This window comes from Eublepharis macularius, chromosome 10, assembly GCF_028583425.1.
Source record: "Eublepharis macularius isolate TG4126 chromosome 10, MPM_Emac_v1.0, whole genome shotgun sequence".
In the NCBI taxonomy this organism is placed as follows: Eukaryota; Metazoa; Chordata; class Lepidosauria; order Squamata; family Eublepharidae; genus Eublepharis; species Eublepharis macularius.
Window position 1 is genome coordinate 83,500,031 of NC_072799.1, and position 12,854 is coordinate 83,512,884.

The 12,854-nt window shown below is 43.4% G+C and overlaps 1 protein-coding gene across 1 annotated transcript in view; it reads right to left on the reverse strand.

Moving 5' to 3' along the window:
* TUSC3 (tumor suppressor candidate 3) overlaps positions 1-10,321 on the reverse strand; it is a 218,884-nt gene extending 208,563 nt beyond the window's left edge. Inside the window, exon 1 of the mRNA XM_054990060.1 lies at positions 10,205-10,321. Coding sequence (XP_054846035.1) covers positions 10,205-10,318 — 114 coding nt within the window. The 5' untranslated portion in view covers positions 10,319-10,321. The remainder of the gene's footprint in view (positions 1-10,204) is intronic.
* Positions 10,322-12,854: the final 2,533 nt, after the last annotated feature.

Below are 12,854 nucleotides of genomic sequence, written 5' to 3' on the forward strand. Positions count from 1 at the left end.
AGCACTTCCGCAGATCTTCTCTCCCTTCAGTATTGGTAAATATCACCCCATCCCAATTACTCTTTCCATTTCCCTCCCCATTTTTCTAGTTATCCCTGTGTGTCTGCTGTAGGTGTTTTCTGTACTTCTCTTTTAATAAAGAAACTTTCCCTGTTGAACATCTGCTTGTTCATTCAAGAGTCCTCTAAGGGAATATCCTAATATATATATATATATAGGTGAAGATCCCGCGGTTACCCACCTCTCGCTGTTTTCCCTTGAATGCTGGTTTCCCCAACTCACAAGCAGACCCCCTCAGCTGGGTAACATGCTGGTCACCAACACAAGCCCATCACTGTCTGAAGTGCAGCTGAGCGGGTACGTATAACAGGACTTTTTCAGGCTCAAACATTCAATTCTTTTGTCTCACGAGACCTGTACCAGATCCCTTCCATGTGCTGCTCCCCTCTCCCCACATCATCTTAACTGTATCTTTCACCTCACCTTTGGCCTAGCTTAGTCATTTGCTGCATTTACAATTTTCTTACACTTTTCCACTCCTCTGTTTTCATTGATGCTGTTTCATCATTAACAACAGTTGTTTTCATTACTACAAATGAGGGTCTCCAATATGGAGACAGAAAGGAAGGTCTGAAGTGCTCTTAATTAAGGCTACCTAGTGAATCCATAGATCAAGATGGGTAGCCATGTTAGTCTGTAGCAGCAGAAAAGAGCAAAGAGTCCAGAAGCACCTAGAAGACTAACAAAATTTGTGGTAGGGTAGGAGCTTGCGGAGCCACAGCTCACTTCTTCAGAGAAGCTGTGGCTCACAAAAGCTCATACTCTACCACAAATTTTGTTAGTGTTATAGGTGCTGCTGGACTCTTGCTCTTTTCTACTGCTTAGTGAATTCATGACAGAGGAGAAATTCAACTTGGGGATATTTTTGGCTCATAGTTCATAATCTTATCCACTACCCTGAGCGAAGTACTTGTTCTGTTCTTCTTCATTACATCTTTCGCACTCCACAAGCCACCTGCCATATCACCTCATTAAAGGCCTAAATGTTTCCCTGTTCTTAAACTGATTCACTTCAAGATGCATCAGCAACAATACCACCTCGCTTTCCTCTCAGGGCCATCAGGAATAGTCGATAATAGAATAGGATGTGTTGGAAATATTGTTATTTACAGAAGCAGAAATGAGGCATCAGTTGCTTTGGAAAAATAGGATGGTTTTATTATGACTGGACTTTGGAAAACAGTCTAAATGCTCTACGGGCAAGAAGGTAGTAATTTGAGGTGGGCATGAACTGGGAAAATGCAGTTCGTGGTTTGTCACGTTTCAAGAACCACGAACTTTCACAAACTTGCCTCAGTTCATGAACTGGTTCATTTGGTTCACAAAAACGCTACTTCCGGGGCAGCAGAAGGCCACTTCCAGGGCTGCAGAAAGCCCATCACCCCTGTTGCCTAAGAAACTGATTGTTTGGTTCGTGAAAACATCATCTTTGGGGCAGCAGGTCACTTCCGGGGCTGCAGAAAGCCCATCCCCCCGTCATGATCTGGCTGTGCCAGGAAGGCCTAGCAAGGCCTCAGAAGCCTGTTAGCAGCGGGAGTAGGCCTGCCTACAAAGGTACCGGCTGGATATTAGGAAAAACATTTTCACAGTCAGAGTAGTTCAAAAGTGGAATCAGCTGCCTAGGGAGGTGGTGAGCTCCCCTTCACTGGCAGTTTTCAAGAGGAGGCTGGATGAATATTTGTCAGGGATGCTTTAGGCTGATCCTGCACCAGGCAGGGGGTTGGACTAAATGGTCTGTATGGCCCCTTCCAACTCTATGATTCCATGAATTCCCAGGAGCCCCTGGGCCGTTTTGGTGTCCTTTTTGGCCAATCAGAACACAGGGGGTTAGTGCTATATAAGTATGGGAGGGGGGAAAGCCTGTGTTCTTTCTCCCAGGGAGCAGGCCAGAGGAGGTTTCTGCTAGGGAGAGAGGCCCTCATCCAGGTAGGGCGAGAAGGCAGGCCTGGCAGACAGAGGGACAGGGAGTTCAGTCACGCTAGGGCCTTCGGTTTATTTTGCTTCCACCCATCTATTGTTGCTAAGGCACCTTGCTTGCTTGTTTGTTTGATATTAACTGACCTCCTTGTAAATAAACCCTTTTGTTTGTTGTTACTCTGCTGGGTCCTCAAACCAGTTTATTGGCCAAGCTATGGAGGTCAGAAGGGTTGGGAGGGTACTCTGGGCCTTCCCAAGGGAGCCTAAATCCCAGAGTGGTGGCAGCGTAAGGTGGCTCACCCCACCTGAGGCATGACACCCCCATTGCCTAGGAAACTGATTGATAGGTGTGAGGCTATCTGCAGTTACGAACCAAATGAACCAGCCTAAAGTTCATGGCAGTTCATTGGAAATGGCCTCTGATGAACCACTGGGTCACAAACCACAAACCTGCCCAACTAGTGACGAATTTTAGTTTATATTTTGGTTCAGGCCTACCTCTAGTGGTAATACATAATGTAACAAAAGAAAGAAGTATAGCAAGAATTTAATCCAGTAGCACCTTAGCGACCAACAGTACTTTCAGAATGTAAGCTTTCGTGAGTTGGAGCTCCCTTCTTCAGTCACAGACTCTCAGAAGCTTACACTCGGAAAATCTTGCTCGTCTCGAAGATGCCACTGGACTAAAATCCTGCTGTTCTACTTCAGACCAACATGGCTACCCACCTAAACTAAAGACAAGTAGCTGTCCTTTAAAAAACTGACAAATGGATATATGCTTAAAATGAGGTGACTGCCAGAAAAAAACAGCCACAAGGTGCTCAAAGTATTCTTCACAGAAGTGTCAAATAAAGTTGGCAGCCAACTTGAGGAGGATCGCTTCATACAGGGCAAATCCACTCAGGGCTGTAACAAGACTAAATTATGAAGCTATTTCAACTGTTCCTAACTATGTTTCAAAAGGCAGCTACGACATGGAATTATGAAGAAACAGGACAATTACTTTTGAGATGTACCATAGGTTACCAAAACATTTTGTCAGAATTTAGGGAGGGCAGAGCAAAAAGGGTACGGGGTTAAAGATTTAGTTCCACACAGTGTGGTTTGGATCTTATTAAAAATTAAAAAGTTTAAGCATGTTGCCTCAGAAGTCTTGCATTTCAGTCCTAAGTTTTTACACAGAAAGTCATAAATTCCCATTGGATTTACTGCAAGGGGGAAAAAATAGTATTGCTTCATATCACAACCATAGCCACATCTGAATTTCCAGTTTTTTTTAATACAATAGATAATACAATACTGAGTTAAGCACACTTGAAGCCCAATGTTCCTCATTACCCTAAGCTTGCTTAGCTTTGTCTTGGATGGTGACTAAAGGAAAACCAGAGGAATCCATTTATATACAGGTTATATTTATATAATACAATATGAGAACTTGTACTGTGAGCATAAGACTTAATTAAATCACAGCTAGAAAAGAGCTGAGCCAGTATACAGCGGCTTTATTATACAGTGGATTTAAGAGGACCCATTGAACAGAACTTGACACACAGTGGTGAAGTCTATGGTCCTTAACTCATTAGCTAAGCATCTGAGAGCCCCTCCTTACAATACAAAAGCCTTTTTGAATAATTCGGTGCGCTTCTAATATATATAAATGACTTACAGAGATTCATTTCTAAACAAGCAACACATTTTTAAAAATCTTGAATGAATTTTGTTGGGAGGAAGTTGTGAGCACATATGAAGAAATCAGATCACTAGTCTGTGAAGGTCAATCTTGTCTGCTGTGACTAGCAGCAGCTCTCCAGGGCCCCGAAGGTTTTGCAGATCACCTCCTACCTGATCCTTTTACCTGGAAATGCCAAGAACCGAACCTGCATCCAAAGGAGATGTTCTACCTTTGAGCCACAACCCCTCCCTTGCGCTACTTGCGCAGTTCAATAAACAACAGATCGTACATAAGGCAATATAGTGGCAAAGACTCTGGTACCTAACTCATGTACGGCCCATGTACGGACTGCTGTTGAGTCCAGTTTTTAAATTAACTTGATTTTTTTCTAGCCTGGCCTCAATGATAATCAGTGGACAAGAGTCAAGTTTGTACTGAACACACACAAATGAGCACTGGCAATATTTCTTTTCTGCTCTTTGAAAGGTGACATGATTAGGGCCACATTGAATGTTTGCTCATTCTGTTTTTCAGGGCAAAAGTAGTTTGTGTGTGTGATTTTGTCCCAAATTCTAAAAGTCCTGCAAGTGCTCAACAGCTTCACTGCCTATCTGCTGCTTCAGTGCTATGCTCAGAGGTCGCCTTCATCTGACAGTCTCTCTATATGAGATCTCTGACATATGAAGAACACATGATGGGAGATGCAATGTTAGCCAGGACGGGTAGTTTAAAAAGACAGAGCCAACGGCAGGGCAAAGGAGCTGTGTGAAGGGGATGTGAAATGCCAGAAGGGAAACTTCATCCCATTATAACTTCTTCAGGTCCAAGTCCGGCTCTGGAAGTCAGCTCCAACCCATTTCCATACCTCACTACCCTCTGGTTGAGATCCCACACAGTTTTAGACTAGAGAGGTGAAATTGACATCACCTTTGGGGAGAAGATGAAATTAACAAACCCTCTGAGGAGCAATCTCTGCAGCTCTGTCTTTTTAAACTATGCTTCCTGGCTAACATTGTGTCTCCCTACATTTGACCAACACATGCTGAAGCATCTCATACAGAGAGACTCTCAGTTGTGTGTTCAGTCCCAACCTCACCCACTCAGGGAACAAACCATGTACATGATGCCACAACACTACATGGCCAAACATTGCACTGCATGATGCATAACAATGCCAGGAGAGAGACAGGTATCATTTTTGGATCAATCCACAAAAAGATGCTGCTGCCATATAAGTTTTTCGTAAACTCATAGAATCATAGAGTTGGAAGGAGCCATACAGACCATCTAGTCCAACCCCCTGCCCAGTGCAGGATCAGCCTAAAGCATCTCTGACAAGTATTCATCCAGCCTCATCTTGAAAACTGCCAGTGAGGGGGAGCTCACCACCTCCCTAGGCAGCTGATTCCACTTTTGAACTACTCTGACGGTGAAAAGGTTTTTCCTAATATCCAGTCGGTACCTTTGTGCATGTAGTTTTAGCCCATTGCTTCGCGTCCTACCCTCTGCTGCCAACTGGAACAGCTCTTTGCCCTCCTCCAAATGACAGCCTTTCAAATATTTAAAGAGAGCAATCATGTCCCCCCTCAACCTCCTCTTCTCCAAACTAAACATTCCCAAGGCCCTCAGCCTTTCCTCGTAGGGCTCCAGACCCCTGATCATCCTCGTCACTCTCCTCTGCACCCTCTCGATTTTGTCCACATCCTTTTTGAAGTGAGGCCTCCAGAACTGCACACAATACTCCAGGTGTGGCCTGACCAAGGCAGTATAGAGAGGGGCTACGACCTCCTGCGATTTCAATGCTATGGCCCCTTTGATACAACCCAGGATTGAATTAGCCTTTTTTGCCAGCGCATCACACTGACTGCTCATATTCAGTTTACAGTCCACTCTTACGCCAAGGTCCCTTTCACATATACTACTGCCCAGAAGTGTATCCCCCATCCAGTATTTGTGCTTCCCATTTTTGTGGCCCAGATGTAATACTGTGCACTTGTCTTTGTTGAATTGCATCCTATTCACAGCTGCCCACTTCTCCAGAGTATTCAGGTCTTGTTGAATTTTAATTCTATCTTCTTGGGTGTTTGCTACCCCTCCCAATTTGGTATCATTAGCAAATTTAATGAGCAGCCCTTCCACTCCTTCATCCAGATCATTGATAAAAATATTGAAAAGTACCGGGCCCAAAACCGAGCCCTGCAGCACCCCACTGGACACCTCCCTCCAATCTGATGAAACGCTGTTGACCACCACTCTTTGAGTGCGGTCCTCCAACCAGTTCCCTATCCACCAAACTGTCCTATAGTCTACTCCACAGTCTTCCAGTTTGCCCATCAGAATGTCATGGGGGACCTTATCAAAAGCTTTACTGAAATCCAGATAAATCACGTCAACAGAGTTCCCCCAATCCAGTAAGCTGGTCACTCGATCAAAGAAGGAAACCAGTAAGGAAACTATCCCTTACTTTTAGACTAGAGTAGTGTAGTGGTTAAGTGGCTGGGCTACAACGCAGCACTTCACTGGTTCAAATCCCACTACTACCACAAACGTATCAGATGATCTTGGGTACACCACTTCTTTCAACCCAGCTCAATGTGGGGATAATTAACACTGACTTTATTCACTGTTCTGAGTGGGCACTAATCTATCCAGAAGAGTGGTATACAAATGGAGGAGGAGGAGGAGTAATTGTTATTACATATGAGATAAAATACAAGTGTGCATACAAAAAGCAATGATTTCCTTTACACAGATCTTTTGCTGCAATTCTTGGCTGTTTATTTTGTCACATCCATCTAGAAATTTAACGCTTGCCACATATCCAGTCTCGCTGCACTGCATTCCACGGGTAGATTTATAGTTAAAAATAAACATTGTTGGAAGGATATTAATTTTAATGCTGCTATCTTTCCTAAACACATTCATTTTAATTTTGGCCATAAAGTTAATAATTTATCAATGTCACTATATAATAATTAATGGTAGTAATCTGTTCCATAGCCTAAATTATCTATATTCCCAAATATCTAATTAGGTGTTTCCCACAGAATCCCCATAAGGCTGTGTATTAATTTTTTCCTGTTGTAGAGAACCTAACCATTCTGATTATTTTTTTTTACATTTACCTTATATCCTAATAGTTTTCCGAAGGTAAAGTTGCTTTAATATTACTACTGATTGCTTTGAATAGCTTAAGTCAATGCATCATCATCAGCATAAAGTAGAACATTTTACTCTAATGTGTCCCTTCTCGTCAGCGGGGAAGAGCAGAGACCATTTTTTTTTCAAATGCACTTCAATATAGATCTAAAGAAAAGCAAGCAGAAGCACAAGCGTGTGTTGGAGAATTGAAAAATCCTGCCCTGAATCTGCACCCAATTTACATCGCTAGTCACTGTTTGAACAGAAGAGTGGACAAAAAAAAAGGGGGGGGGAGCTCCACTAAAACTGCTGTGTTTGAAATACCGTATGGCTGACTTCAGTTCTATTATTCTCTGCTCCTCCCATTTCCACCCCAGAGTTTAAAAAGATCCGTTATACAAGAACTTTTAGAAATCTTTTGACACCCAGAAAAAAATGGCACTGTGAACTAGCTCCACAAGTATTCCAACGTTGTCTCTGCAGGAAGCCAGATATATTGCACAAGGTATGGAAAACTAAGTTAACTTAATCTACAGAAGAGTGTAAAAGGAAGAGTTATATGTCTAAAATTAGTGATGCCTCCTTGACATGCTCTTTCCAGTGGAAGCAGTACATCACATACTTTGTTGGCCAGAGACACCTTTACTGAGAATCTCTGCAAGCAACTTGTAACCTTGTTCCAAAAATGCAAAAGAGGACGCCTCAACCTTTTAGTGTTTACTGGCATTCATTTGTTCTCCTATAATAGCACCTGGCCAAGATTCAACAGTAGCACAATTAAGACAAAATTTGATCCAAAGGCTGATTCTGAGATTTTCCTGCACGTGCTGCATTTTGAGTTGGAGATTCTCTTTCTAACGTAAGGAAAGGCCAGAGATAGCAGGCTTTCTGTGTTTGGAAAAAGGAAATGCTTGCCCCCCCCCCCCCGAGTTTCCACTTCTTATACGCAAAAGAGAGATCAGTTCCCCAGGAGAAATGGCTGCTTTACAAGGTGGACTCCATGGTATTATATTCCAATGAGGTCCCTCCCCTCCCCAAACTCAGTCCTCACCAGGCTCCAACCCCCCGAATCTCCAGGAATCTCCCAATCTGGAGACAACAATCCTGTATAAAAAAGTGTATGGAATGAATGAGGTCAAGAGAAAAAATCCAGAAATCCATTTCACTGAAATAGCTGCTTTTTGAAAAATAAGATATACGAATGCAGAAGAACAGCAGCAAGGTGTGAGAGAGATGGCGGCAGAGGAGAACATTTCACTTCCCAGGACAAAGCAGTGTTTCTCAAAATTTGGACACCTGGTAGACAATTCCCCCCCCCCCCCCCGGATTTAAACTGGAGGCAGACTTTCCTTGATATTGCCTCTGGGCATTGTATCCTACAGTCTTTGTCTAATGCTTTCTGAACAATGGTGATTTATCAGAGATTTCCTTGCTCCTGTTACCTGTTTCATGCGCTGTAATAGTAAATTCCAGTGCTTTCTTACTTTCAATCTCAGGATGACATAATTTTCCAAAATACTAGCATCAATTATGCAAAGAAGCATTTATATAGAATTTCAAGGTCTTATGACTCCCGTCTCCTTTTTCTTCAAGGGAGAAAGAATTCTTCCGATGCAGAAAGATATGTTATGATAGAGAGTGGTTTCTTCCGATGGCAAAAAGTCTTTATTCGTTGAAAGGGATTTATCTCTTTTGGAGCCTGGAGGAAGGGAGTCGTACGATCCAACCCTTAAGTATATTGAGCAGCCCTATAAAGTATGGTATTATTATCACTCCCATATTAGGAGAGAACAGTAGAGGCTTAAAGGAAGTAGCTCGCCTAAACCTAACCAGACAGTTCATGGCACCTGTAAAATGAGAATTAAAGACTTCTTGGCTCAGAGTCTTCATCAATATGCTGCACCAGCACTTTAACTAGTGGATGAATCCAACAGAGTAGCTTAATTTTTCCCAAGATTCCCACCCCCTCCAGCACACTAGCATGTTTTGGCACCGAGTCTGGGAACCAAAGGTTTAAGGAATATTTTGCACACTACTTCCAACCAGGGCTTTTTTTCTGGGAAAAGAGGTGGTAGAACTCAGTGGTGGAACTCAGGACTGCACAATGATGTCACTTTGGGTCAGCTGGAACAAAGGGGGAGTTTTTTAAAGTTTAAATCGCCCTTGGCGAAAATGGTCACATGGCCGGTGGCCCCACCCCCTAATCTCCAGACAGAGGGAAGTTAAGATTGGCCTCTGCGCTGCTGCGGGCCAGTGGCCCATGGTGGGACCACTGGCCATGTGACCATTTTCAAGAGGTGCCAGAACTCCATCCCACTGCGTTCCAGCTGAAAAAAAGCCCTGCTTCCAACACAGTCCCTATCTGATCTGTGCCAAAATTTCCATTTTTATTTTTAATGGATTTAATATGCTATTGACTCCAATCTGGTCCTGTCGCATTTCCCAGCATTTTACACACATGTAACATACGCCAATATAGTCTAAAAGAAGGCATATTTCTACTGGAAAAATTCATCGCAAGAACAAGACAGAGAAAGAACAAGTTGAAAGGAATAATTCAACATGTGCCCTAGAATTCTTCCATTTCACAACATGTGGTATCTTGTTGCAGTTACACCAGAAGAGAGAGTCTTCACATGCTCAAAGGTAATGTCTTTTGCATTACTGTATCATAGGTGCCACAGATAGTTTCTATACTACTCTAAAATTTGCTGGAGATATATAATTGATTGTGCTAACACGATAGATAGATAGATAGATAGATAGATAGATAGATAGATAGATAGATAGATAGATAGATAGATAGATAGATAGATAGATAGATAGATAGATAGATAGATAGATAGATAGATAGATAGATGTTCATAATAATAAAAAATGGGTTATGGGATTTAGCCCACATGCAATCTAATTTATAAACATGTTGTGGACGCAATTAATTAAAAAAAATACAATTAATTGTATTTTTAATGTGTTGTTATCCGCATTGAGCCCGCTCATGGGGAGGGCGGAATAGAAATCTGAAATAAATAATAATAAACAAAATAAAATTCAAAATATCCTTCCAGATCAGCAACATGTCCGCTGAGAACACACAAAACATCCTGCTTTTTATACATTTTTTTTAATAAGAAACGTTCAAAGCCTGTCTCCCCACATGTCCAACCCGTGCGACGGAACAAGCCCCGGCTCCCGGGAGGGGGGTCGCCTCAGCGCGCGCGCGGTGCTCTGGTTTGTTTCTTTTTCAGAGGTTTGACTTTTTTTAAAAATCTCCGCTTCAATAACCCAAAAAGGGGCGGGGCTACCGGACCCACACGCGCGAGGCGCTGAGGCGGAGTCGGAAAGGAGGGCTGAGCGTCGCGGAGGGGGAAAGGGGAGTGATGAGACTTGGGGGGGGTGGGGGGAGCACTCTACCTCCTTCTTCTTTTGGCCTCCCCCGAACTGGACGCAGAGGAGGAGGAGGAGGAGGAGGGCGAGCAGGCGGCTCCCCGCGGGCAGGTGCAGCGCCGGCCGCCGCGATGATGCCATGGCTTCCCAGCGGCGCCCAACCAGCGTCTCCCACACTACCTGCGGACGCCGTTATCCACGCCGCCTCCCGCCCTGCGGATTGGGCTTCGGCGAGAGCCAATCCTAAAGAGGTCTGCAGCGCGGAGCATCCTGGGAAATGTAGTCTTCTCGCTGCTTCGGGCTTGTACCGTTCTTTGCCCCTTCGCTGCCTTCCCTCTTTGTCATCCCTGGTGTGTGCTCGTGTGTGTGTGTGTGAGAGAGAGAGAGAGAGAAATAATCTAGTGGCACCTAAAAGACTAACAAAAATAATGTTAGGGTATGAGCTTTCGTTAGCCACGGCTCACTTCTTCACATACAAGGCTCCTACCCGACCACTAATTTTGTTAGTCTTATATATGCTACTAGACTGTTGCTCTTTTCCATTCCTGCAGACTAACACGGCTATGCATAGGTGTGTGTGTGTTGTATATGTATGTATAAATATGTGTGTCTGTCCAATGCTATATATGGGTGTGTATATATGTGTATATATGTACATGTGTATATTAATGTGTGCATATGTATATGTATTTATATGTGTGTATGTGTGTGTGTGAGTGTGCATATATGTGTGTGTGTGAATGTGTATATATGTGTATTTATATGTGTGTATACATATATACACACTCACCCTTCCTATGAAACAAGCCTATGCTTGTTACTCAAAAAGTAAACCTCACTTTGTTCAGTGGTCCTGGCTCCTCAGGAAGAGTGCAAACAGCCTCAGTAAATATAATCCTGCAGAAAGCAATTTCATTCTTTTGACCTAAAACCTAGACAGTAGATAAATGAATAGTTATGTAAACAGACAAAATGGAGCTGATGAGGATGTAGATAGCCAGTGTAATTGAATTAAGCATGTTGTAGTGGTTAGGGAGAATCTGGTTTCAATCCCAATCTTAATAGGAATTAATGTTGCCAACCTCCAGGAGAAGCCTGGAGTTCTCCTAGGTAGGGTTGCCGTCCCACTTCAATGGCAGGATGTAACTGCAGATCACAAGTATAGAACAGATTCTGCAAAGAAATATTTGGGGAATGTAACAACATTTTGGCTACTGTCAAGCTTGTTTCAGGATGTGGCAGTTGCATTCGTTTGTATATCAGATTTCTGTAGAAGATGTGAATGTAAATGAGCCATGTCAGAATCTCTCTACCTGAGACATCTGACACGTGAAGAACACGTGTCAGGAGATGCCATGATAGCCAGGAAGACAGAGCCAGCGACAGGGCAAAGGTTGCCTTCTGGTTGCAATCCCACACAGTTTTAGACTGAAGAGGTGAAATCGACAGAGCCTTCTGGGAGGCAAAGATGAAATTAACAAACACTTTGAGGAGCGATCTCCTCTGTCTCTGTCTTTTTAAATTACCCTTCTTGCCTAACATTGTGGCTCCCTACACTTGACGAACAAGCGCCGAGGCATCTCGTGTAGAGAGACTCTCAGATCAGAGCACTATCCATTCCCCAACAGCAGCCAGTCAAGTGTCTCCAGGGTGCTCCTAGCAGAGCATGAAGTCCATAGTTCCCTTTCACTGTTTGCTCCACTTAGCAGTGGTTATGTAGAGGCATGTCACCCCTGAACATGGAGTTTCCATTTAATAATCGTTGCTCATTCTGCATTGTGTAAAAAGTTCCGTTTTTCCTGTTGTTGGTACTAAAATCTGCTGCCCAGTTTCACTGGATGACCCCACTCCAAGTTCAAATGTTATGAGAGAGGGAGAAGACTTTTTCTCTGTTCCCTTTCTCGAAACCTTACACAGTTTATAAAACCATATTTTCTGCCTCAATTAAAAAAAAATGCTTTGCTTGTTATAAAAAGGCCCCAATCCCAAGAACATTTTTGTTGCACTTCCCCACATCATCTTATAGCGATGAGTCTGGACCCTGTTCCTTGATCCGTCAAGGTCACTGCTGTCTACTTGGACTGTCAGCAGCTCTCTAGGATCTTAGGCAGAGATTTTTCACATTCCCCATTACTTGTTCCTTTTAATGGGAGATACCAGGGATTAATAGGGGGGACTCCCTGCATGCCAAGTAGATGCTCCATCACTGAAATACACCCCCCTCCCTGTTTTCCTGTATTTAAGAGTCTCTCTACATGAGAAGCTTCGGCACATCATCAAATGTACAAAGATGCAATGTTAGCTGAGAAGCATAGTTTAAAAAGACAAAGCTGGCAGAGATCACTCCTCAGAGGGTTTATTTTCATCTTTGCCTTCTGGAAGGCTCTGTCAATTTCACCTCTCCAGTCTAAAACTGTGTGGGATTGCAACCAGAGGGCCAGCAAGGAATGGAAATGGGCTGGAGCTGCCTTCCAGAGTCGGCTTGGACCTGGAGAGGTTATAATAGACTGAAGTTTCCCTTCTGGCATTTCACAGCCCCTTCACATAACTCCAGCGTATAGCAATGCCTTTGCCCTGCTGCCGGCTCTGTGTTTTAAAACTACCTTTCCTGGCTAAGATTGCATCTCCTGACACGTGTTCTTCATGTATCGGATGTCTCATATAGAGAGACTCTAAG